The sequence below is a fragment of the Gymnoscopelus microlampas genome (assembly GCF_963454915.1).
Source record: "Gymnoscopelus microlampas genome assembly, chromosome: 4".
NCBI lineage: Eukaryota > Metazoa > Chordata > Actinopteri > Myctophiformes > Myctophidae > Gymnoscopelus > Gymnoscopelus microlampas.
In genome coordinates, this window is record NC_139941.1 from 5044928 (window position 1) to 5070648 (window position 25721).

General features: G+C 42.3%; 2 protein-coding genes across 2 annotated transcripts in view; both read right to left on the reverse strand.

Annotated features, from left to right (window-relative positions):
* LOC311044352 (uncharacterized protein) overlaps positions 1-25721 on the reverse strand; it is a 202793-nt gene that overhangs the window by 108754 nt on the left and 68318 nt on the right. The window lies entirely within an intron of this gene.
* On the reverse strand, positions 1534-15696 carry LOC311043165 (uncharacterized protein; the record flags this gene model as incomplete). Its single annotated transcript, XM_084054349.1, has 4 exons — positions 1534-1709; positions 2774-2872; positions 14224-14325; positions 15624-15696. 4 exons carry the CDS (start codon positions 15694-15696, stop codon positions 1534-1536), a joined length of 450 nt encoding a protein of 149 aa, XP_083910475.1.

Consider the following 25721-nt stretch of genomic DNA (forward strand, 5'->3'; position numbering starts at 1 on the left):
AATAAGTGAATAAGTGAACAACACAACAATAATTTGCAATACATAGGACTGTGAGTCTGACATTAAGGTTTTTCTTTTTCCCACAAGTACTTCTTTAATCTACTTGTCCCATTCAAATTCCTCCTGGCCCTGTCTAGGAGGTACACTTAAACAAAAAAGTATTTTTTTTTTAAGTGTGTGGTGCTATTTATAGGTTATTAATTTCATCATGCGTCTCGCTAGCCAATCACAGAACAGAGCAAAGGGTGTGAATAAGGTCAGCCAATCACAGTACAGCCATCATTCGTCTCGCTAGCCAATCACAGTACAGAGCAAAGGGTGTGAATAGGGTCAGCCAATCACAGTACAAAGAAATAGCATGAGTCCCAAACCCACTTATAGGAGCGGCTACACCGCTCAAAAACTATAACATTCTAGTAAAACAGTTCTACCTTATACAATTGATATGGTTTACATGGTAATTTATAGTAATAACACCAAAATAATTTACAATACCTATAGGTAAAAGTTACTGTTATAATACACTGATAAGCTGAGTCCTAATGAACACTTCTGTTGATGTTGACAGGATCAGTATAAATATTAATATTTTTGCCTCTCTATCCAACTCCCTGACAACATACAGCTGTTTAATTTGATCCTCCCAGTGAGGTAATTTATATTGGAACGTTTTTTCTTTTTTCCCCTTTTGGTGTGAATGCACTGATGTCTTTTCAGAGCACTTAACTGGCTGAAACTCTTCTCAAACTGTTAACAATGTGTCAAGAGTGGAAAGGTTTTTCTCCTGTGTGGACACGCTGGTGTGTCTTCAAGTTCTCTGACCGACTGAAACTCTTGTCGCAAAGTTTACAGTGGAAAGGTTTTTCTCCAGTGTGGACACGCTGGTGTTTCTTTAGGTTAGATGAATTAATGAAACTCTTGTCACAATGTTCACACTGGAAAGGTTTTTCTCCAGTGTGGATACGCTGATGTGTCTTCAGTCCAGATGACCGCCTAAAACTCTTGTCGCAAAATTTACAGTGGAAAGGTTTTTCTACAGTGTGGACACGCTGGTGTTTCTTTAGATCAGATGAATTAATGAAACTCTTGTCGCAAAGTTCACAGTGGAAAGGCTTTTCTCCTGTGTGGACACGCTGGTGTATCTTCAGGTGCTCTGACCGACTGTAACTCTTTTCACAATGTTTACAGTGGTAAGGTTTTTCTCCAGTGTGGATACGCTGATGTGTCTTCAGTCCAGATGACCAACTGAAACTCTTGTCACAATGTTCACATTGGAAAGGTTTTTCTCCAGTGTGGATACACTGATGTGTCTTCTGTCCAGATGACTGAACGAAACTCTTGTCACAAAGTTTACAGTGGAAAGGTTTTCCAACTTCAAGTTTTCCCACACATGTAGTTCCTGTCCCTGTGTTTATCACCGACTGACCTCCACTGGTCTCCTCCCAATCATCACTGTCTTCAGTGACTTCAGTGTCAGAATCAAGCTCAACTTCAACTTCAGAACAGTGTGAAGAGATGTCTTCATCATCATCATCATCTTTTCACTGCTAGTAATGTCAACATTGACCCATCAGGCTCCTCTGGTCTTTGAAGTATATCCTCCTGTTCCTCTTTAATGTGTGGAGGCTCTGGTTCCTCCTGGAGCAGACTGGGGCTCCTCTCCTGTTCAGGAGAATCCTCCTCTTTACACACAACCATGTGCAGGATGTCTAGGAGCAGAAAAATAACATGATAGTAAACACTGGATTCCTGAAGTGTAAATAAACATTTCCATCCGCCATGTTTCCATCCTAACCCTAACACAGATATAGTCTACTGCCCAGGGACCCAATTTGTACTCATACTGTAGATATAAGACCCCTCTAGCGTTAATTTAACTCTGGAGTGTACAAATGGAACCAAATGGACACGTAAGGGACCATTTGGTTCAATTTTGTACACTCTCAGGTATACAGAAACTCCCAAAATGGCTCAGTTTCTGACTGTGCGTCTACAAGGGCTTGTGTGTTATCTTTGCTGTGTTATTGGTTCCCGAAAGAGGAAATTTGGCCTTAGGCCAAGCCATATAGAACAGGTGCATTAAAAAAAATACCACCAAAGTGGAAAAAGCGGCTCTCCAAAATAATAGATGCAAGACGGGCTCAAATGCACGCTCTTCTATTCATAGAGAACACTAATGCGTTTCGTATAGAACAGGGTTTGTCTTTATGTATGTACAGTATGAATTTACCCTCAAAAGTAGACCAATCACATCGCATGCCGTTAAGTGCAGGACATCATGAAACAGAAACATCTCCACACATGAAAGCTTGAAATGTCAGGTGAAAGTTGGGTCGTAGTTTAAAATCTATGTAAAATAGTTTATATGGCGTGGCTCTGTACGTCTGGAAATAGGTCTGTGAGTCAGCGAATCTGTCTGTCTGCGTGTCTGGGACGAATCTCACAAACCGTTTTGACGATCAGCGCCAAATTTCTGCACGCTGATCAAGGAAGTATTTTTCCACTTGATAGAATGTACTATGTACAATGTGAAGATATATGGTGCAGTTTTTCTATTAGTGTAGCGAAATAGCATAACCAAAAGGCACATCTCTTTTGAGTAAATGCAACTCAAAAGAGATGTGCCTTTTGGTTATGCTATTTCGTTATGGTTTATTATTATCAGTGTCAAGATATTTTTGCAATGGTTATTGTACAGTGAGAATTAGATATTGTTGCAGTTCTACAACAGAACAGAACAAAATGACAGAAATAAAAAGCACATGAAACTTACTGAGTGGGTGTTCTTCAGGTTCCTCCTGCTTAATAGAAATGTCCCTGGCTGAGTCTGGAGAGTTCATCTTCACCTGCAGTCTGGACTCCACACACTGGTCTGACATGAAGGAATTGAATAAGGACTTTAATAACTGGAGATCTAGTGGTGTCAAGAATAACAATAATATTTGCAGAAGGTAAAGGCAAAATGGCCTAAGCCCAACACTCCAGCATATTAATCTTGGGTGCAAAGATTGTAGGATTCATATATTATGGAAGAAATCATTGGTAATTTAAGATTACACAAGGAAGAATGTGACAAAAGATGGACTCCTACGATTCAAATAATGGTTTAAAGTGAATAAGGTGAAAGTAGCCAATCTGTTGTTCATGTTTCTGCAACCAGAGAAAATGAACAATTTTTTTGTTTAATCATCAGGATATTATCATTGTCATGATATATTTTGTCATGATTATTTCTCAGTAAAATTAGATATAGTGACAGCCCTACAACAGAAAAAAGAAAAGAAAAAAAAAACATTCAAGAAAGAGCGAGCATATGAAACGTACCGAGGTGTGGGTGGTCTTCCGGTTCCTGTTTAATAGAGATAGCCCTGGCTGAGTCTGGAGAGTTCATCTTCACCTGCAGTCTGGACTCCACACACTGGCCTGAAATGAAGGAATTGAATAAGGACTTTAAAGATGGGGTTCCATGGCTCTTTTCCCCATAAAAACATAGTCATTGGGTATTATTATTATTATACTAGAGATTCAGGCCACTTACACCTATGTCACACTGCCCATCCGACCAATATATCTGAGTCATAGTGTTGGGGGTTTGTCAGAACAACCGTTGTACTCGTCTGTCTGTGTCCCTTTTGTGCCCATATATGGAGATCCCTCATGTCATCAGTATATGCCATATTTTGGAATACCCATATATGGGCATATCGGTTGGATCGGCGGTGCTGCTGGACAACTGAATATCCGAAGAACTCGACGGCGGGCACCACACTCCCTCGAGTCCTTGCTGCTGCGCGTGCCGAGTTTGAAGACGGTCTGTCCCATATATGCATATGTCCATATAGGGGCATAGCGGTCGGCTCTGTGGCTCTCTGTATCTGTCAGTCCTTGTCCCTTTTATGCCCATACTGTGGAGATCGCTGCATGTCATCAGTATATGCCCATATATGGGGATGCCCTATTTTGTGCCCATATATGGTGCTGACCACTGACCAGATTCTTCTATTGGACAGTTACGTCAACTAGGGGGCAGAAAAAGCAACGGTCACATGGTTCATGTAAACTCTAAATAGTGACAAACGCTCATAGACTCCGTAATTCCGTAAACTGGTCCGAAGAAGTTAACGGAGGTGTCGCAACTCTCCTTATATGGCTCTGGTGCTGACAGATTAGTTTGTGGCTGATGCCATGACGACACATTGAGGTTAGACAACACACTCCATATTTGGGCGTAGTTGCATTGGGAACTCCTTATATGGTTATGGTATATGGTATATGGAGTCAGAGTGACGTCAGAGGTTGGTCTACCCGCCGGCTGGCCGGCCCGTCCTCCCATTAGTCATTTTAATACAGGATTAGGAAGGACGTTTTTCTAAATACTGTACAGTAACTGTTAAAATTATATTTCCATGTGTAGTACCACCCACCAGTTCATCAAATAGTATAACAGTTTGCCCCTTAGCACCACCTACCTGACCCAGTCCCTCCCCCTCCTCCTATATGACCACCCACCTATCCTAGCCCCCCACCCCCTCCTCATGAAAGGACAGCCCATGGCTCTGCACAGTTGTTTACAAAAGGGTCTAGAACAGTGGCTGTCAAACTGCCTTCCGGGGACCCCAGCTGGGTTCTTGAGAGGGTTCCGGGGGGGTCCCCCTGCAAAAGGTATGGCATCAAAATCAATGTAATCTCTCAAGAACAGATTCTGCTCTCCGCTTGAATCTGTCGGGGGGGTTCGTCATATCGCGTACGCACTGGCCTACAAGTGGGCGTGCCTTCAGATCAGGAAGCAGACCGCGCTTTACCCAATCAAATGTAGTGGGCGGGATTTACGTGTCTGCCGATCCTTCCCCACTAGAAACAAACCGAAACTCCTTTAACAATAGCGTCCTCGGAGCAGACAAAACTACGGAAAGATATTCACATTTTAACTTGCTCTTTCATCATAGAAACAAGTGGGCTTATAACCAAAACAATCCATGTTCTCTGGGAGAAGTGGTGTTAGTGTTCCGTGTAGAAATATTGTTAGTGGGAATGAAAACATAGTTGCACCACCGGAAGTGAAAGGCTGAAGTGAAGGCAGACCAAAACCCTGGTTTCCTTGCGCACGGCTGCTCCATTTTGCTCCCCCCAGAGCTAAGTGAAATAGTAAAAAACAGCAGAGGGCGCTGTTTTTCCTTTTTTATTTGGCGATGGGTTCCCAGATTGAAAATCAGTGTAACCAGTTTAAACCTACCCTATATACGTAGGTGATCTGAGAATAGCAGATCTACAAGGTATTGACTAATAATGCATTCATGCGATGAGACACATTGTGAGCTAGATCAGCCTTTTTTTGATTTATTTTTTACAACTTTGACTTTGAACTGGAAGATAATGGGATGAACAAGTACAACATGGTTCTTGCAGTATTAAAGGTTTCATGACGTTCAGTTTTACCACACATTAAAAGTCTTTGTCATGGTCCTTCAAACGTGTATAAAACGTTTTAACAAAAAAATCCACTCCATTGATCCATGGCAGGTGTTTTTCTCTCACATTTCTAAAGCCTTTTCAACTGCAATGAAAAAAGAAATCTTTGCCTGCGGGTGTCGCTGTTGAGGGATTTTGCCTGTCAATCATCGCCTCTGCTTTGCCCCCCCCCCCCCCCCCCCCCCCCCCCCAAGGAAAGGATAGGGGAGGGGAGGGGCGAGGAGGAGAGTGGGCGGGATTAATGGCCTGTGACTTCACTGCCCAAGTGCCAAGCTCAGATTACTTTTCAGGCTAATTATTCAGAAAACCCCAGACCACAGAAAATTCACTGAATGTTCAAAGTTCAGATTTTTTTGGGGTGTAATTGAGGTCATAAAACCCCCCAAAAAACATTAAAAAAATAAAAAGTGAAAATGAATGTCATAGAACCTTTAACCTTCAGGTTGTTGTTTAAGAAAACAGACAACTACATTATATTACTACAGCATGTATATAGTTAATGGGTTTGGAGCTAAACTGTTAATGTGCAGCCCATGAACAAGACAGGGAAACTATTTTCAATGCCATGCATTACCTGTATGGTCATTCTTGGCCTGACACACTACATACAGCATGACAAATGCTTAATTGGTAAGGATTCAATGTCTGGTGCACGAAGACATGGAGCTCTAACTTCACTTGACAATCACATTAACATTACTGTGGACAGAGTAAAGATCCTACTGGTTTACAAGATAAGTTTACACCTTGTTGCTTATTATGGAGATTAACCACTGATGCTATAAAACACTGATGTAACTATAGGGTTACAATGATAACAGTGACATCAACAACAACATGCTACAAAACAATGTAATGTCCTGCTGCTGCTGCTGCTAAGGATGGTAACCAGACATTTCGCCCTAAATCCATTTCGCCCGTGTTTTTGAGCGGACATTTCGCCCACCCCCAGACATTTCGCCCAGACATTTCGCTCACCCCCGCCCAGACATTTCGCCCACCCCCAGACATTTCGCCCGACATTCATTATAAATATATAATCAATCAGTTGTGCGAGATTCATTATAAATGGCTTTATTTAAGAGGGGAATTTTCAGTCATCCGCGGACTACTTTTTTTCGCCGATAAAGTATAGTTTTGGACCATGACGGAGGCGCGCCGACTCAGCAGACCTTGAGGCTGAGGAGTTGCGCCCGAGCGCCTCGAGGCGCGAGTGCCCGCAACGACCAGCCGATGGTCTGCTAGTCGACTACGCGCCGTCCGAGTTATGTACCGATAGGGACAGAATCGTAAATATTTTTCGTGGGGACTGCATTTGCCCCACTGACTGCGTCTCTCACACACACACACACACACACACACACACACACACACACACACACACACACACACACACACACACACACACACACACAGAGAGAGAGAGAGAGAGAGAGAGCTTTTATCTAACCCTAACCCTCTCTCATTCTCTCACACAAACGGCCAGCTAGCTTCACTATATATTATTAACTGTAGCGGGCGAAATGTCCGCGAAATGGGCGAAATGTCTGGGCGAAATGTCCGACTTTTTGGGCGAACTGTGAAATGGGCGAAATGACTGGTATTCGGAGCTATATTAGATAAAGACTCTCGTTTATTGTACATATTTCTTGTTTTTCATAGTCATACCAGTAACCTGTAAGGTGATTGCATGACGTTCAGCATAGTAGTGTATATCTGTCTGTTTTCTTATGTCGTGGGATCTCATTTTAAATACAATATAAGCCATTGTGCTTTTATGAGCGATCCATTTTAAAGGACCTTGTATTGTGAATTGTACTTCCATGTACTGTTTTTGTGTCTTTTCTAAATAAATTATTCAAGCAATCAATCAAAAACTCTCGTAGACGTATTTAAACAATTTTGACAATTGTATCTCTACGAGTCTTAGCTACCACCCCCCCCCCCCCCCAGATTCCCCTGGAATTTAAGCTCCAAAGCCTGTATTTCTCCAAACATGTACAAATACAAATTATAAAAGGTGCTTACCCGGTTGCCCCAAATGTTAACTCGGTGTTCGGCCTGTTTGTGCAATGTATTACTCCATATTCTTTAACAAAGAAGTGTTTTAATCCCGTTTGTGGCCGAACGCCATTATTTCTCCTCGTTTACTTTTTGATTACATTGAGTGTAATTCCGGCTTTCACCGGATGCGCCCCCTCACTAACGCCCATTGATAACTTCCGACAGAATCGTCCACAAAGGTTATTAAAACACTTCCTTGTTAAATAATATGGACTAATACATTGCACAATTAACACAACGGACACCAAGTTAACATTTGAGGCAAGCGGGTAATCTTCTTATATTTTGCATTTGTACATGTTTGGAGAAATACAGGCTTTACTGGTGACATTCCAGGACAATCTGGGATACTATGAAGCTACTATGGAGCTATTGTTTGTGTTTGTGATCACTTTATAACAAGCTAACAGCTAAGACTAATTAGATTTATGTTCCAACTTAAATTATGTTAATAAAGACAAAGATTAAACAAGACACGATCCGTTCATCTTAAATGTTATAAATAGATGAAACAACATGAATGAGTTGATCTTTACCTGCTGTGTTTCAGTGGTTGAGCTGCTAACAAACGTCCTCCTGCTGCTTAACGACGACACTGTTTAGAAACGACACGTTTTACCTTTCTTTGTATTTTACTTTTATATAAATCTATTGTATTTTAAAGTGTCAACAACAGTCAGTCAACACACCATGTTGTTTTCACTACTGGATTGTGGGTATGTTCTTCTTCTGACGAACACTTTGTCTAGACGCCAGTTGGTGTATCGCTGCCCCCTACTGTTGCTCTCGGGTACTGTCCATTGCTTATATACAGTAACAGTACTATGTGACCTTCCTGACCTGTAGACAAGAGAACATCCATCTAGGAATAAAGCACTTCATTCAACTAATACATGTAATTTAATTATCAATAATGTAATCCCTGTTTATCTCTATTATAGTCATGTCATTGTACACATTAGGGGCGGCCATAGCTGAATGGTTAGAGAGCCTGACTGAGAAGCCAGAGGTCTGATTCCAGGCTTCAGCAATGTGTCAAAGTGTCCCTGACAAGACACTTACTTTACCTCTAACTGATAGATTGTAATGGATGAATTGCGCTGGGTCAGGCTGACCTAAAATGGTCTTTAACTAATCATGAGATTTCATATTATGGTGTTCTAAGGTGTAGGGCCACAAGTAGTTATAAAAGCAGACCCACAATCCTATTTCATCAGTCCTGTCTGCAGACCTGGCGCCATTGGTATATTAATAAATGTATATACTTCTGAGGACGCATCTACTTGTTCCTTCCTGTTTAGTTTAGTTCGTAGTTTTTCGTTGCCACTGTCGCAAAATTGCTTGCTCAGGGTGGGACTGTCGGGTCTCTTCTCTACATGTAAAGTGTCTTGAGACAACTTGTTGTGATTTGACACTTTAATAAAATTGAATTGAATTACTTGCTCTGTGTTCCTTTCTTCTAGTGTGTGTGTGTGTGTGTGTGTGTGTGTGTGTGTGTGTGTGTGTGTGTGTGTGTGTGTGTGTGTGTGTGTGTGTTATAGTGCTTTGCATAGGCTTTAATTTAATATCAAATAACACTCTAATAATGTAATATAACGTGATAGTGATCATAGCCATAACATTAATTGTAAAAAAAATAATAATACTGGCATAATTCATAAAAATACATGAATTTTCTCCCCTAAGTTAACCGATATTTAATAAGTAAAATAACTGAAATTGTGCCTCCCATTGGGTGTAATGAAACACAGCAAGAAAAAACGATTGTACAATATACTGTACATAGTTAGCCATTTATAGTGAATAACAACAATTTTTTCATAGGACTGTGAGTCGGACATGAAGGTTTTTCTTTTTCCTACAAGTACTTCTTTAATCTACTTGTCCCATCCAAATTCCTCCTGGCTCTGTCTAGGGTACCGTTGCCAGTGGTGCAGTGCATACATTTCTCACCAAAAAATAAAATAAAAAAATACTTCTCAAATCCATTGCCTGTTGGTCATGTGTAAAACACTACATAACATATGTATTATCTATATTACATCAATAATGAATTCATTATATTTAATTGTAGATTAAAATAAGGTAAGCATGTACAGGTACATGCAATATGGCAGAAACTGAACCAATCAAATCAGTAGTCATTTCGGATCAGACATGACTCCATACTAACTTTTCCACTGGTAGAACTGGTGCAGTACTGTCCCTTTAAGTCTGAGGGCCAATTCTTGCACACCACCATGTCCCTTATATTATTTAATTTAAAAAAAATAAAACAATAGTGAAAATAACCAATCTACATGCTCAAAATATATCAATGTAGATAAACTAATTTCATTATTTCAAAATGTTTTTTTTTTAGGCCGGACCACGACCATGTCACTATGACTCGGCGAGTCAAAGTGACAAAAAAATAGGGCTCTGAGAGTCTGCAGTGCCTGCAAATGACATCATCTAAGACCTTACAGATCGCTACAAGCTAACAGCACATTACATTGACTCGCATGCCAGTTTGTCTATCCTTCATTTTTTGCACACGATTCCGTCAACAGTTTGTGTCTGCGTGTGTGAACTGTATCCTCGCACTCCACTACCTGATCAAATCAAAAGTTCTAAATGCACATTTTTCAACCCAATTCAAAAACTTGATCAGAAAATCAATGTTTGTCTTGTGTGTAACAGTGATTTTCTTGTAATGACGTGACTCTTTATAAAGTTGTATCGCACCAAGAAAAGGACTGTAATTTAAGAACATTTCATCAACGTATGAAACTCCAGTAAATGCACAAGAAAACTGAAACAGTGAAAGACCAACCTAATAATCAAGCACTTGCACAAATGCAATCAGGTGAAATGCAAACTCATTTTGGTGGCAGTCTAGAACCCTGTTCAGGTTATGAGATTCAGAATAGGCAGACGGTTTTCTAACATGCCCCGGACAAGTCCTTATTGTCTGACCATAGACTATATTTGCATCCTCTGGCTATAAAAAATAAATAAATATGAATGGATTTAGATTGAGAAAAAAAAGAACTGGGAATGTTTCCAAAAGACCAATCCTAACAGAGACTTTTGTTGACAGGAGCAGTATGAATATACAAAACATTTCTGCTTTTCTATCCACCTTCCTACCAACACCGGTGTTTAATTTGATATTCCCAGTGAGCTACTTTATATTCGAAAGTTTTTGTCCCCCCATGTTGTGAATACACTGGTGCCTTTTCAAGTGATCTGAATTAGTGAAACTAATGTTACACAGTTTACAGTGGAAAGGTTTTTCTGTGTGGATACGCTGGTGTGTCTTCAGAGAACTTGAAGAAGTAAAACCCTTCTTACAAATTTTACATTGGTAAAGTTTTTCTCCAGTGTGAACACGCTGGTGTTTCTTCAGGAAACCTGACTCACTGAAACTCTTGTCACAATATTTACAGTGGAAAGGTTTTTCTCCAGTGTGGATACGCTCGTGTGTCTTCAGATCATATGACCGACTGAAACTCTTGTCACAATGTTTACAATGGAAAGGTTTTTCTCCAGTGTGGATACGCTGGTGTTTCTTTAGGTGATCTGAACAACTGAAACTCTTGTCACAATATTTACAATGGAAAGGCTTTTCTCCAGTGTGGATACGCTGGTGTTTCTTTAGGTCACCTGAACAACTGAAACTCTGGTCACAATATTTACAATGGAAAGGCTTTTCTCCAGTGTGGACACTCTGGTGTGTCTTCAGGTAATATGACTGAATGAAACTCTTGTCGCATTGTTTACTGTGGGGAGGTTTTTCTCCAGTGTGGATACGCTGGTGTTTCTTCAGGTTACCTGACTCACTAAAACTCTTGTCACAATGTTTACAGTGGAAAGGTTTTTCTCCAGTGTGGACACGCTGGTGTTTCTTTAGAATAGATGAATTACTGAAACTATTGTCGCAAAATTCACAGTGGAAAGGTTTTTCTCCTGTGTGGACACGCTGGTGTACCTTCAGGTGCCCTGACTGACTGTAACTCTTGTCACAATGTTTACAGTGGTAAGGTTTTTCTCCAGTGTGGATACGCTGATGTGTCTTCAGTCCAGATGACCAAGTGAAGCTCTTGTCACAATGTTCACACTGGAAAGGTTTTTCTCCAGTGTGGATACACTGATTTGTCTTCAGTCCAGATGACCGAATGAAACTCTTGTCGCACAGTTTACAGTGGAAAGGTTTTCCAACTCCCAGTTTTCCCACACATGTAGTTCCTGTCCCTGTGTTTATCACTGACTGACCTCCACTGGTCTCCTCCCAATCATCACTGTCTTCAGTGACTTCAGTGTCAGAATCAAGCTCAACTTCAACTTCAGAGCAGTGTGAAGAGATGTGTTCATCATCAACTTCACTTTTCACTGCTAGTAATGTCAACATTGATCCATCAGGTTCCTCTGGTCTTTGAAGTATCTCCTCCTGTTCCTCTTTAATGTGTGGAGGCCCTGGTTCCTCCTGGAGCAGACTGGGGCTCCTCTTCTGTTTAGGAGAATCCTCCTCTTTACACACAACCATGTGCAGGATGGCTAGGAGTAGAAAAATAACATGATAGTGAACACCTAAAATGTATATCTATTGTTCTATCTTCCATGTACATAGCTATTACCTACTAAGACTGACAAAACAGTTACTAAATAAGTACAGGTTGTTACAGGTGGTTCTGTAAACTCTAAAGCAGGCTCGAAAGTGTTAGCAAGATTATAGCAAAATACATATTTTAAAAAGTAACCTGAATCAATATATTTTGTTATATTTAATTTGAATTCATAAAGCTCTTTGTTTTATCCTTTTAGCCTAAATGTTTTACTGTACCTCCATGCAGTTTACCTTGTTTGACTGATAAAGTATTAAATCAATCAATTAATATGTGAGCTCTGATTTGGGAGTAAGTGAGGCTGTAGGCCAAGCTATATACAACTGGATTTGTCTGCATATACAGTATGTATGTATGTCACCTCCAAAGTAGACCAATCATAGCTCATGCCACTAAGTGCATGACGTTATGAAACAGAAGCACCTCCAAACACAAAAGCTTGACATGTCTGGTGAAAGTTAATGGGTCGTAGTTTAAAATGTATGTACACTTATTTTCATGACCAGGCCCTGTACAGTATGTCTAGAAATGAGTCTGTGAATCTGTCTGTGTGTCTGGGGCTAATTTCACAAACCACTGTACCGATCAGCGCCACATTTCTTGTGCATGCTGCCAACTTGCGCTGCAAGTCATGGTCATTATATTATTCAGTTTGTTTGTTTTTTACATATTATTAAAGTTCAGACTAAGCTTTCAAGTGACGTGCCATTCACTGAAATCTGGAAATAGTTGAAGAAGATATACTTATTTGAATGTTGTTAACCACTTAAAGGACTACTTCACCCATTTTCAAGGCAGTGCTGAATCAATTGTATGTTACTGCATTGTCTATTTCTCACCTCAAATGTTTTTGGAAACATTTAATGTACTGTTTATGACATCATCAATAACGCACCATTTGGCCATCTTCTTTGTTCAGATTGAGTGACACTGTCCTCTAGTATCTAGCATAGGCTGATGAATCATAGCTGTTTAAAGACTACTTGACAAGTGTTTAATATAATAAGTTAAAATTGGTTAGTACCCGCCGATTAGAAAACCCAGCTAATTGGCATGGTTAAAGTGTCCGCCCTGAGATTGGGAGGTCAGGGTTCAATACCCCGGCCGGGTCATACCAAAGACAATAAATAGGACGCAATGTCTCCCCACTTGACATTCAGCATCAAGAGTTGGATTGGGGTAAGTCTGTGTACATCAAGCCACCTCACGCCACAGAAACAGGAGATAAACTCCTGCCCTATGGGCCACATGGCTCGGGAATAATTGGTTCTCAAGGCTACCTATATTATGTATATTATGTACATATTATGTTATTATTATTTTTTTGTTTGACAGGAAGTGATTCAGATTGGAAAAATTCTCAACAATAATACATTTATATATTTTTTGGCATCTATTTTAAACTATGTCCCCATTACGACCACAGATATTCTCTGAAAGTGTGAACAAAATGCGTAGTTAAAGGGCAAGACCACTTTGGTAGAGGTTTGGGTTGTGTAGTTACCAAAGTGGTCTTGCCCTTTAACTAATACTAATGTTGAGCAGGGTCGACTCTGTACTTATCCTTTCTCTTTTCCCTCTACACCAAATCTCTTGAGTTTGTAGATCAGTATTTTTTCAAATCCACCCCCCCCCCCCCGCCAGCAAAGGGATGCTAGGGTTGAAGTGGTTACACCTCAAATCAAGAAGCTTCTAAAAAGCTTCTCAAAGATCTGTTAAGATTATGTTACACCATGAAATCAGTTTTCATAGTTTTCACCTACTACCAAACTTTTACCAGGCATGTCAGAATTTCATGTACTTCTGTTTCATGACGTCATGCACTTAGCGGCTTGAGCCGTGTGACAGACAAACCCTGTTCTAGATGCTTTGGTCTACGGCCACTCTGTAGAAAATTTTACAATTTGGTGCAGTTTTTCTTTTGTATTGCATTTGTGGAAAAGAGGACGTGCTTTTGGATATTGTAATGAGAATAAAACAAAAAAGGAATATTGAGGGATATTTAATGATGGCTATGCATATCCAGATATTATCATTGTCGTTATATTTTTTGCCAAGATTCTCGTATAGTGACAATACTTACTGAGGTGTGGGTGGTCTTCAGGTTCCTCCTGTTTAATAGAAATGTCCCTGGCTGAGTCTGGAGAGTTCATCTTCACCTGCAGTCTGGACTCCACACACTGGTCTGAAATGAAGCAATTGAATAAGGACTTTAATAACTGGAGACCTAATGGTGTCAAGAATAACAATAATATTTGCATATGCTAAAGGCAAAATGGCCTAAGCCCAACTCTCCAACATATGAATTTTGGGTGCAAAGATTATAGGATTCAAATTAGGGAATCATGCTTAACTCATTCTGTTTCAAGTAAATAAATAATGGCCAATAGTGCGATCTCTCATTATTCTTACCTTTTCAAGTAGTCACAGAATATTTATCTCCGGTATGATCGATCCCTGATCGTTTCTAAATAGCATGTCTGGCCAAAAATTCAGAGGAAAACAAGGGAGGCAAGATACAGACGGTTTCCCAAATCGAATAACAAGGAAGCGAATGGTGACTGAGATTTTGCGATCATGTGATCTCCTGTTTCTTTGTGTGCCTGAGAGTGAAATGGTAGATCACAGGTTGGGGAACAGCGCCATCTAGCGTAAACACTGAAAACACTGTTTGGACGTGACGACGTGTTACACGTCATTGCCACTCTGGGCTTCGGAAACAATGGACGTGTTACACGTCAATTAGCACTGAATGAGTTAAGACTACACATGGAAATGTGTCAAAAGATGGACTCTGCGATGCATATAATGGCCTTAAGTGAATAAGGTTAAAGTAGCCAATCTGTTATTCATGTTCCTGCAACCATGCACAGACAGAGTGATTACTATAGGGCCGTACAGACTTTGATGTGTCATGATGAGTTGTAGAAATGGTTTAATGGTAAAACAGAGGAAGCACATGGTGCAAAGAAGTGGAGTTAAAACACTGAGTTGTGACCCAAAATACATCCCCATGTTACAACTAATGTTTGACCTCTGTGAGGGCAGTGATCAAAGTAGGACTGCTCAATTAATCAATGTTTTTTTATTTTTACTTTGGCTTCTTACAATTATGAAAAAAACACCCATTATTTTATGGACCCGACAAACCTAAAATGCTGTTCTAACACAGTATAGGCGAGATGTCAGCTATAGTCCATATGAAATATGAAATGTAGTCTAGCTGTAGCAGCCTACAATAAGAGACAAAAAGAGACATTCACTTCGATAAATAAGAAATCCAGGGACGTCACAGGCTCTCAGAAGGTGGGGGGGGTGGACTTTCGGTGGACTATACCCCTTATTTTACACTGTGAAGTCAACTTGGGAAATCCTCACTGGATATCACAGGGTTAAAAAAGTCAGGCTGATTGACAGAGTGGCAGCTGTCTGAAATCATTCCCCAATCACTAATCAGCGTCGCTACACTATAAAGCACCACACCCGAAAGGAGCCTGTAAACCAAACCACAGTGGAAGAGAAGGGAGAAGGAGGAGAATCCTCCACACTCCTCCATAAGTATCAAACAAACAAATGTGCGTCCTGCAACAGCAACGTCGCGCAGAACATCAAGCAGCACTGGTGCAGCCATAAAAAGCTGGAGAGGCAGCCGGTGAGAGACGAACTGTTTGTTTGTTTAAGAGCCATAAAACTTGCCATTTGTAGCGCACGTTACAACGTGCGTTCTAGTTCAATGTCAATTGTTTGTTTGATGTCCTCAAGTTAAAGCAACATGATTGTTGTTTTAAAAACGAATGTGATTTGTTTATTGAGAAATGTAGATTGATAGAAACAGTTTAAATGCTGCTAAAATTCAGTCTATTATATTTGCATTTCATATGAGACTGCATTTGTTAAAAAACTGTTTAAAAACCCAATTCATAAAAAGGCACTAAGAAAGTAAAAACAATATTCACAAGTGTTAAAAAATATATGTAAAGCATTTATATTTTGCATTTATTATTTCATGTGAATTGTATTTACAGTAATTATTTCTTATTTTTCATTTAAAGGTTTTTCACCTATACTTACCTTGCTATACCATACAACAACTATACACTACCTGCATAAGCTGTACTGAAACAACAAAAACTAAAGTAAAGAAGAACTAAAAGGAAAACCAAAGTTGTGGTCATTGTATGAGTGAAACCCAGTTAAAACCTCCTATGGACTGTACCATCCCTTTCAAGCGGGGGAAACTGCAAACATACTAAAGAGCTTGACAGTGAAAAACCGGGACTGTAAGCTGGAACAGTGAAAACAGTGACCTGGAAAATATTAAATACGGCAAACAGCCGGGGACCCAAATCCAACATGACTGATCCCACAGTCAGGAAAACAGTTGAGCAGCTCAAAAGTGAGCGGACTGCAGCAAAAAGATCCTTCACTCGACTAGCTAACAGTATCATCAGAACTCACGACGGCATGTCAGAAGACCAGCTCCAAGATAGCTTCAATAAACTCTCAATGGGAGCCGAAAAAGTCATGGAAACCAATGACGAAGTCATGGCGGAGGTCATTGCATCAAAGGAGGCGGAGCTGAAAGACGAGGAGTCAGAGGAGTCAGTCGAGCTGACCGAACAGCAAAAAGCCGATATAGCAAAGACCACAAATGAATGTGACTTAAAGCTGAAGGAAGTTGGAGAGCTACTTAGAGACATGCTTTGGAAAAAGTTTGGAGATGATGAACTGTGCACAGCTGTGGAACTAGCAGAAGCTGAGTGTGAGCGTGTCGCTCGAGTACGTCCAGATGGCAACCAGGAGGCCTACGAATTCATGCTCAACCATCTGAAGTCACTGGTGGAGACCGCAAAGGGAGCTCATTGCAAGTGGCAGCAGTGGGTTCCGGTGGAAGACCAGAGGGAGTTCCGCAGTCGGTTGAAAGGGATCGAACGCCAAGCAACCAGTCTGATCTCCAGAAAGGCTGAGTTCATCATGGCAAGACGACAGGAAGACACAAGGTCAGGAGCAACGAACACTGCCAGTCATGCCACCTTTACCCCAACCATTAGGCTGAAACCAACAGCTCTCCCCAGATTCTCTGGCTACAAGCGTGATTTTCACAGGTGGAGAAGAGACTGGGAGTCGCTTCAAAAACAGGGAGAACCAACTGGTTCCAAAGAAGTGAAAAAGATACAGTTGCTAGACAGTCTCGATGACAAAATCACGAAAGACTTTCGCCTCACTACTTATAACACTGCAGATGACATTCTCCGTGTCTTGGAGAACCGCTATGGCAATCGGACGGCTATTGCCATTGAAATAGTGGAAGACCTGCAGAAGATGCCATCTGTCAGAAGTAGCCAACCAAGAAAAATTGTCGAGTTGATTCAAGCCGTGGAGAAAGCACTCGGAGACCTGAGTGACCTTGGAGACACAGGCGCCATAAAGAATCCTCTCGTAACAAAATCAATAGAGAGTAAACTCCCTGAATCCCTTAAGAAAGAGTGGCTTGTTTATGTAGCTGATCCAAGAAATGGTGTGACACCAGATAGAAGGTTTGATTATCTCTTGGCATTTCTCAAGCAGCAAGAGACTATCTACGAGGAGCTTGAGCAGCTACGAGATGAGGAGCCAAGTAAACCAAGTAAGCCAAGTTGGAGAGACACCAGAATTGAGCAGAAAAGTGCCAGAACCAAGTCTACAAAGTCAGCTGATGACCAAGGCTGTGTAGTCTGCGGCGATGCCAAACACAAGAAAAAGCTCTACTTCTGCAAGCAGTTCAGGGCTCTGAACACAGCAGAAAAGAAGGCTTCAGTAAGAAAGCTGGGTGCCTGTACAAGATGCCTTGAGGTTCACGACAACCAGTCATCTTGCAAGCCCGGCTTTCTATGCAAAAACCAAGACTGCAAAGATGAAGAGGCTCCTGAGCATCACTTCTACCTCTGTCCCAAATCTGTTGCAAAGAGGTCTGACAGATCTGAAAAGGATAAAGGCAAAAAGAAGTACACAGAGGGTCAAGAAGAGTTCATCAAAAATCTCCCACCAGACCTAGCAAAGCAGTTTAGGGAGGCTTTCTCAAATGTTGCCTCCAGAGTCTTCAACACCTCAAATGACCAAAGTCTACTTGAAAAGAGTGGAATGCAAGAGCTTCCAGTGATCATGATGCTACTCGTCGCCACAGCTAACGCCGGACAGAAAATCGGAACACTCATCGACTTAGCATCTGACACAAATTACATCACTCACAGAGCGGCGAGCCGCCTGGATCTCAAGAGTGAAGATATCATGCTCATTGTACACGGAGTTGGCGGAATGAAGGTCCAAGTAAAGACAAAGCGATATCTTCTCAAAATCCGTGTATCCACCCCCAAGGGCACACTGAGAGCACATCAATTGGTTTGCTATGGGCTTGACAACATTGCAGACGTCCACAAAAGTGTGACACCTGAGCAACTGCAGCCATTCTTCCCCGACGTACCTCTTGATGAGCTTGTGAGGCCCAAAGAAGTCGAGCTTCTCATCAGCCACAGAGAAGGCCAGCTAGCTCCTCAGAGGATCAGAGTCGTGGGAAACCTCGTACTGTGGGACGGACCACTCGGGAAAACAGTTGGAGGAACCCACACCAAACTGTTTGAGGAGATTGAAGTGTCAGCCCACATGTCAAAGACACACTTTGCAAGATCAATGAGAGCAGCAGCTGTGACATATGAAGAGCTCACTAACCCCATTCCAGAACAAAACCCCTCAAGCAAAGAAGTAGCTGATATACAGGGATCAACTGCTTCGACCAGCAAAGAGAGTTTCCTGAAATGGTGGAAATGGGACAGCATTGGCGCAGCATGCGAGCCCAGATGTGGAGGCTGCCGGTGCGGAAACTGCCAACCCGGTGGTAAAGAAATGACCCTTGCGGAGGAAAGGGAGCTTGAGGTGGTAAAGGATGGACTCACCTATGTCATGAGCGATGATCACAGCAGAGAACCACATTGGCATGCGAAGTATCCCTGGCTAGAGGATCCAGCCTCACTGCCGAACAACAGAGGTGCAGTTGAAGCAACATTCCGGAGAACGGAGAAGCAGCTAGCCAAAGCACCAGAATGGAAGTCTGCATACAAAGCTCAAGTTCATGATATGGTCGACAGAGGAGCTGCAATCAAGCTGACTAAAGAGCAGATCATCACCTGGAAAGGACCAGTATGGTTTGTGAGTCACCTTATTGCACCAAACCCACACTCTACAACAACCCCAGTAAGACTCGTCTGGAATAGCAGTCAAAAGTTCAGAGGCACCAGCATGAACGACCTGCTGATGAAAGGTCCAGACGTTCTTAACCAGATACGTGCTGTCCTCCTGAGGTTCAGAGCGGGAACCAACGCTGCATTAGGGGACATCAGAAAAATGTACAACTCTGTATGGTTGGAAGATAGAGAGATGCATCTCCACAGGTTCCTCTGGCGAGATTCTGAGGACAAAGAGTTGGAGGAGTACGCCATCACCAGAGTCAACATTGGTGACAAGCCTGCAGGATGCATCGCACAGCTCGCAATGCGAGAAACAGCCAACCTACCTTCTTTCGCCCACCTTGAAGAGGAGCGAGAGGTACTACAAAAGGACAGTTACGTTGACGACATCCTCACGTCTCACAACGACCTCGAGAAGCTGAGAACCATCACAACAAACGTGGAGCAAATCCTGAAAGCTGGAGGTTTCCTGTTGAAGCCTTGGGTCTTTTCAGGCCAAAGTGGGAGGAAGGGGAACGACAACGAACCTAAAAAGACCAAAGTTAACAACATGGTCCTCCCGAATCAAATGAGGGATGAAGATAACAAAGCGCTTGGTCTAGGCTACCTCGTGGAAGAAGATAAACTCCATATCATGTCATCCATTAACTTCTCAAAGAGAAAGATGAAGATGCGACTTGGCCAAGACCTTCTACTAGACCAAGTAAGAGCGCAAACCCCAAACCCTTTGACAAGAAGGAACCTCCTGAGTCAAGTCTCAGGCTTATATGATCCAGTTGGCCTGGTAACTCCTGCCAAGCAGAAGGGTGCCATCCTTGTGCGGAGAGCATTCCAGGAGGCAAAGAGCGACAGCTGCCCTGTCAAAGACACCTGGGATACAGCATTGTCAGACAGCCTCAGAGAAGATGCTATCCGACTCTTCGAAGAGTATGTGCAACTCGGGCAGGTTACATTCACCAGGGCAATAACGCCTCCAAGCTTCACTGGAGAACCTTGGGCAATAACATTCTCGGATGGAAGCGAGCATGCCTACGGCGCAGTGATGTACCTCCGGTGGAACACCGACCAGGGCCCATTCGTCACTCTGGTGGAGTCCAAGGCGAAACTAACTCCTTTAGACCACAAAGGTGATGCTGTTAAGGCAGAGATGTGCGGAGCCGTGTTTTCCTCACGTCTCAAAAAGTACTTCGAGCAGCACAGCAAGATCCAAGTTGAAAAGTGGTTCCATATCATCGATAGCCAAACAGTCCTCGGTGCAATCCATAGAGAGAGCTATGGTTATCAGACTTTCTTCGCGAACAGAATCGGAGAGATCCAGAACACAACAGCCATCCAAGACTGGTGGTGGATTCCTGGTCCGCTTAATATTGCTGACATCATAACCAGAGGGGCCAGTCCTCAAGACCTGGATGAAAGTTCAGAATGGCAAAACGGACCAACATTCTTGAAATTACCAGTGGATGAATGGCCAATTAATTCTGCCAAAGAGTTGGTGACAGCTGCCAGAGACAATGTCAACAGATTGCAAAAGAAAGCGTTTGCTGCTGCACTAACCAGAGCAAAGGCCAAGGCACAAGTGCCATCAGATCCAAAGGATGCCAACACACAAAAGCAATCAGAACTAAAGCAGGATCAGGAACCAACTATAACCCAAACCCAACCAAAATGGCCACCAGCAGGATCAGCTGTCCTAAACCTCGTGAACGTCAAGCGGTTCAGCAACCTAAGCCGACTCATCAAGACAGTTGCTTGGATTTGGAGAGCAGCAAAGATGTTCATTGGAGGGAAACAGCAAACTGCAAACAGTCCAAAGTGGGAGGCAGTGTCGTCTTCACAAGTAATCTCAGTGAAAGAGCGAGAAGACGCCCTAAGAGACATCTTTCTTGCGGAACAGCAAGGTGCATCCTTCCCAAGCACAACCACAGACAGGCTGGCAGTCTACAGAGACCAAGAAACTGGCTTGTTGGTCTGTGGGGGTCGCATGCAGATCTTCAGTGAAGATAAAGTTGCTGTCCCTATCTTGCCTTATGAAGCCTGGGTGTCAACACTGTTAGCACGAGAAGCACACGAGGAGAACCACGATGGAGTGGCTGGAACCTTGCTCAAGATGAGAAGAAGAGCATGGGTCGTGAAGGGTCGGAGAACTGCTCAGAAAGTGGTTGAAGGCTGTATACTCTGCAGAAAAACAAAAGCAAAAAGATGCCAGCAAATAATGGGTGATCTACCTCCAGAGAGGACAGAACCAGCTGCCCCCTTCAAATACACAACAGTAGACCTCTTTGGACCTTACCACGTCAAGGATGATGTTAAAAAAAGAGTGTCACTGAAGGTTTGGGGAGTTGTGTTTTGTTGCATGGCATCCAGAGCTATTCACACAGAGCTAGTGAACTCTCAATCCACTGAAAGTTTCCTGTTTGCCTACCAGAGGTTCACAGCACTACGAGGTCATCCAAAGAAGATCTGGTCAGATCCAGGTACCAACTTCGTAGGGGCTAAGCCAGTCTTAGAAGATCAGTACCAATTCCTTGCCAATCTTGACAAAGCTACCCTAGAAGAGAGAGCTGCCAAGAATGGCACAGAATGGACATGGAAAATTCATCCAGCCGATTCTCCACACCGGAACGGTGCCGCAGAAGCTGCTGTGCGCATCGTCAAGAGAGCACTGCAGAGTCTGGGAGGAGAGTCGGGGCTAAGTTGGAGTGAATTCCAAACAACTCTCTACATGGCAGCTAATCTTGCGAATGAGAGACCAATTGACGCTAGGACACAGAGCCGAGAAGACAGCGTTCAATTCATCACTCCTAACTGTCTACTGCTCGGACGAGCATCGCAGAGTGGAGATGTCAGAACTTTCGACTTCAGTGATTATCCCTACAAAAGGCTTAAAGAAATGCAAGCGCAAGTTAACAAGTTCTGGAGGCACTGGAGTCAACTTGCTGGTCCTAACCTATTCGTAAGGAACAAGTGGCATACAGCCAAGAGAAATGTCGCAGTCAGAGACATCGTCTGGATTGCAGACCAAAACGCCCTCAGGGGTCAGTTCAGGATTGCAAGAGTGGTCAGTGTCAACTCAGACAGCAAAGGAATTGTGAGGGATGTCAACGTCAGAACCTTCCCAAGCTACCCTGTTCCTGCCACAAGGCCTACCACAGCAAAAGCAAATCACCAAATATCTAAAAAACTCAAAGAAGAGATCCCAGCGACAGTTCTTCACAGAGACGTCAGGCGACTGGTCGTCTTGCTTCCCGCTGAAGAGCAGAACGAACTGTCAGACCCAAGTTTACCTTTGTAACGTGCGACCTCCCATGTGGTTCCACTGGAAGGTCGAGTGGGAGGTGTGAAGTCAACTTGGGAAATCCTCACTGGATATCACAGGGTTAAAAAAGTCAGGCTGATTGACAGAGTGGCAGCTGTCTGAAATCATTCCCCAATCACTAATCAGCGTCGCTACACTATAAAGCACCACACCCGAAAGGAGCCTGTAAACCAAACCACAGTGGAAGAGAAGGGAGAAGGAGGAGAATCCTCCACACTCCTCCATAAGTATCAAACAAACAAATGTGCGTCCTGCAACAGCAACGTCGCGCAGAACATCAAGCAGCACTGGTGCAGCCATAAAAAGCTGGAGAGGCAGCCGGTGAGAGACGAACTGTTTGTTTGTTTAAGAGCCATAAAACTTGCCATTTGTAGCGCACGTTACAACGTGCGTTCTAGTTCAATGTCAATTGTTTGTTTGATGTCCTCAAGTTAAAGCAACATGATTGTTGTTTTAAAAACGAATGTGATTTGTTTATTGAGAAATGTAGATTGATAGAAACAGTTTAAATGCTGCTAAAATTCAGTCTATTATATTTGCATTTCATATGAGACTGCATTTGTTAAAAAACTGTTTAAAAACCCAATTCATAAAAAGGCACTAAGAAAGTAAAAACAATATTCACAAGTGTTAAAAAATATATGTAAAGCATTTATATTTTGCATTTATTATTTCATGTGCATTGTATTTACAGTAATTATTTCTTATTTTTCATTTAAAGGTTTTTCACCTATACTTACCTTGCTATACCATACAACAACTATACACTACCTGCATAAGCTGTACTGAAACAACAAAAACTAAAGTAAAGAAGAACTAAAAGGAAAACCAAAGTTGTGGTCATTGTATGAGTGAAACCCAGTTAAAACCTCCTATGGACTGTACCATCCCTTTCAAGCGGGGGAAACTGCAAACATACTAAAGAGCTTGACATACACTTTGGCTATTCAAAAATAGCAGATCTACAAGCTCATAGTGCGGCACCGAGTGCCGCGCTATGAGCTTGTACATCTGCTATTTTTGAAAAAGCGTGAAAAACATTTGTAACTGTCAAATGTAAACAAATTCTGTATTTACAAAATGTTGCGTTTTTTTGGGCGGATTTTCGTGTTTTGGTTACTTTATTTCGGGTTTTGGGTTAGGGTTAGGTTACTTAATTCTTATTTTTGCTTGATTTTACTGATTTATTATCCCAAAAAAAAGAAAAAAGTGGGGGGTATGAAATCACGGATCTGTGAGAGTGAGGGTGTCGCGTCGTACGCACAGTGAATGGCCGTGACGCCCCTGAAGGAATCCATGATCACACATGCCACGGTGCACTTTGATTCCACGGAGGTTTGATGTGCTTTGTGCGTGCGCTCTCTGCTCTCACTTTAACTGACGGGTAACAACGTTGTTCCCATAGCCAATATTGAGCTGCAGTAATCTGATCCCTGGTCAGTCAGTCTATCATTGCAGCCCGAGCTCCACAGGCATCTGCTTCTTTCACACCCACAGGCAGAATACAGAGAACAACGATTTGTTGTGTATTAGCTTGTCTGGCACCTAGTTGATCGATGAGAGAGCAACGTAGCACATGTAGCCAGTAACAGAACGGTAATTGTGGCGAGAGGCAACGATGCAGCCAATGCACAACAACGATTGTGCAACACAATGGGAACAGTGGGGTGCTGGACCAGCGCCGGTGGGGAAAACAAATAAAAATAAATTGACCAGCGGTCGGCGAGATCGACAAGTTGATTGCTATATAGTGGGGGGACGTTCAGGCCCTTCTGACCCCCCCCCCCCCCCCCCCCCTGTTGGTGCTTATGGTGTGTGCACCGCAAGACAACACAACCAATTTGTTTAATCATCGGGATATTATCATTATATATTTTGTCATTATTATTGCATAGTATAAAACATTATACTGAGACAGCTGTACAATAGAACAGAAACAATTTAAGAAAGAGAGAGAACATTAAACGTACTGAGGAGTGGATGGTCTTCAGGTTCATGTTTAATGGAAATGTTCCTGACTGAGTCTGGAGAGTTCATCTTCACCTGCAGTCTGGACTCCACACACTGGTCTGAAATGAAGGAATTGAATAAGGCAACATAGGACCCGACACTGACTTATGGAAATTACGATTCTGTCCCTATCGGTACGTAACTCGAACGGCGCTGAGTCGGCTCTAGTGGACGTAGAGCCACTAGAGACAGCGCGCCTATGTGTCGTTCTAACAGTTTTTTTTGCTTAACTACTTCCTAACTTCATATTAGGGGCTGTAGTCTGTTCTCACCAAGCGGGCCGAGTGATCCGCTTCACGGGGAGCGACATAAACTATGCCTAACCTTAATCCTAATAAAGTAATTTGCAACACATTTTAGATTAGATAAATAAACAACAGCGGGAGAGGGATTCAATCCAGAGGCGCTGGGATTGTAAATCCAATGTTTAACGTTGCACGCCACGGAACCATGTGGTTCCTACTGAACAGTGGTTCTAAAACTGAGGTAAGGGGACCCCCAGGGGTCCTTGATTCTGTCCAGGGGAGCCCCAGCAAAATGTACAGCATCAAAATCAGTGCAACCAGTTTAAACCTATTATACGTAGGTGATCTGAAAAAAGCAGATCTACAAGGTATTGAATAATGATGCATCCCGATGAGACATATTGGGCACTATTCACTAAGCTGTTTACGCCCATATTTTTTACGTAAATGAATTTACACAACTTCCCATGTAAATAGTCTGATTCATTCATCTTTTTTGACGGTGAATTTTGCAGGAGGCACGCTCTTTCTCACGTCTGCTCGGAGGCAGACTTGTCACTTACATAGGACCAAAGCTTGTGTATGTCATTAGAATGCCTTATTCTTCATGAAAAATCTATTACAATAGACAGTTTTGTTCCCTTCTTTTCAGTATTTAGAGCTGAATCAATGTTCCCTTTGCGTGTTTACCATTTTTGTAAAATTGTGATTTAACAATAAACTTATGAAGTATATAAACGCTATTTAATTTGAAGAAATTAGGAGAAAACCTTTGTCAATTAAAGGTGAT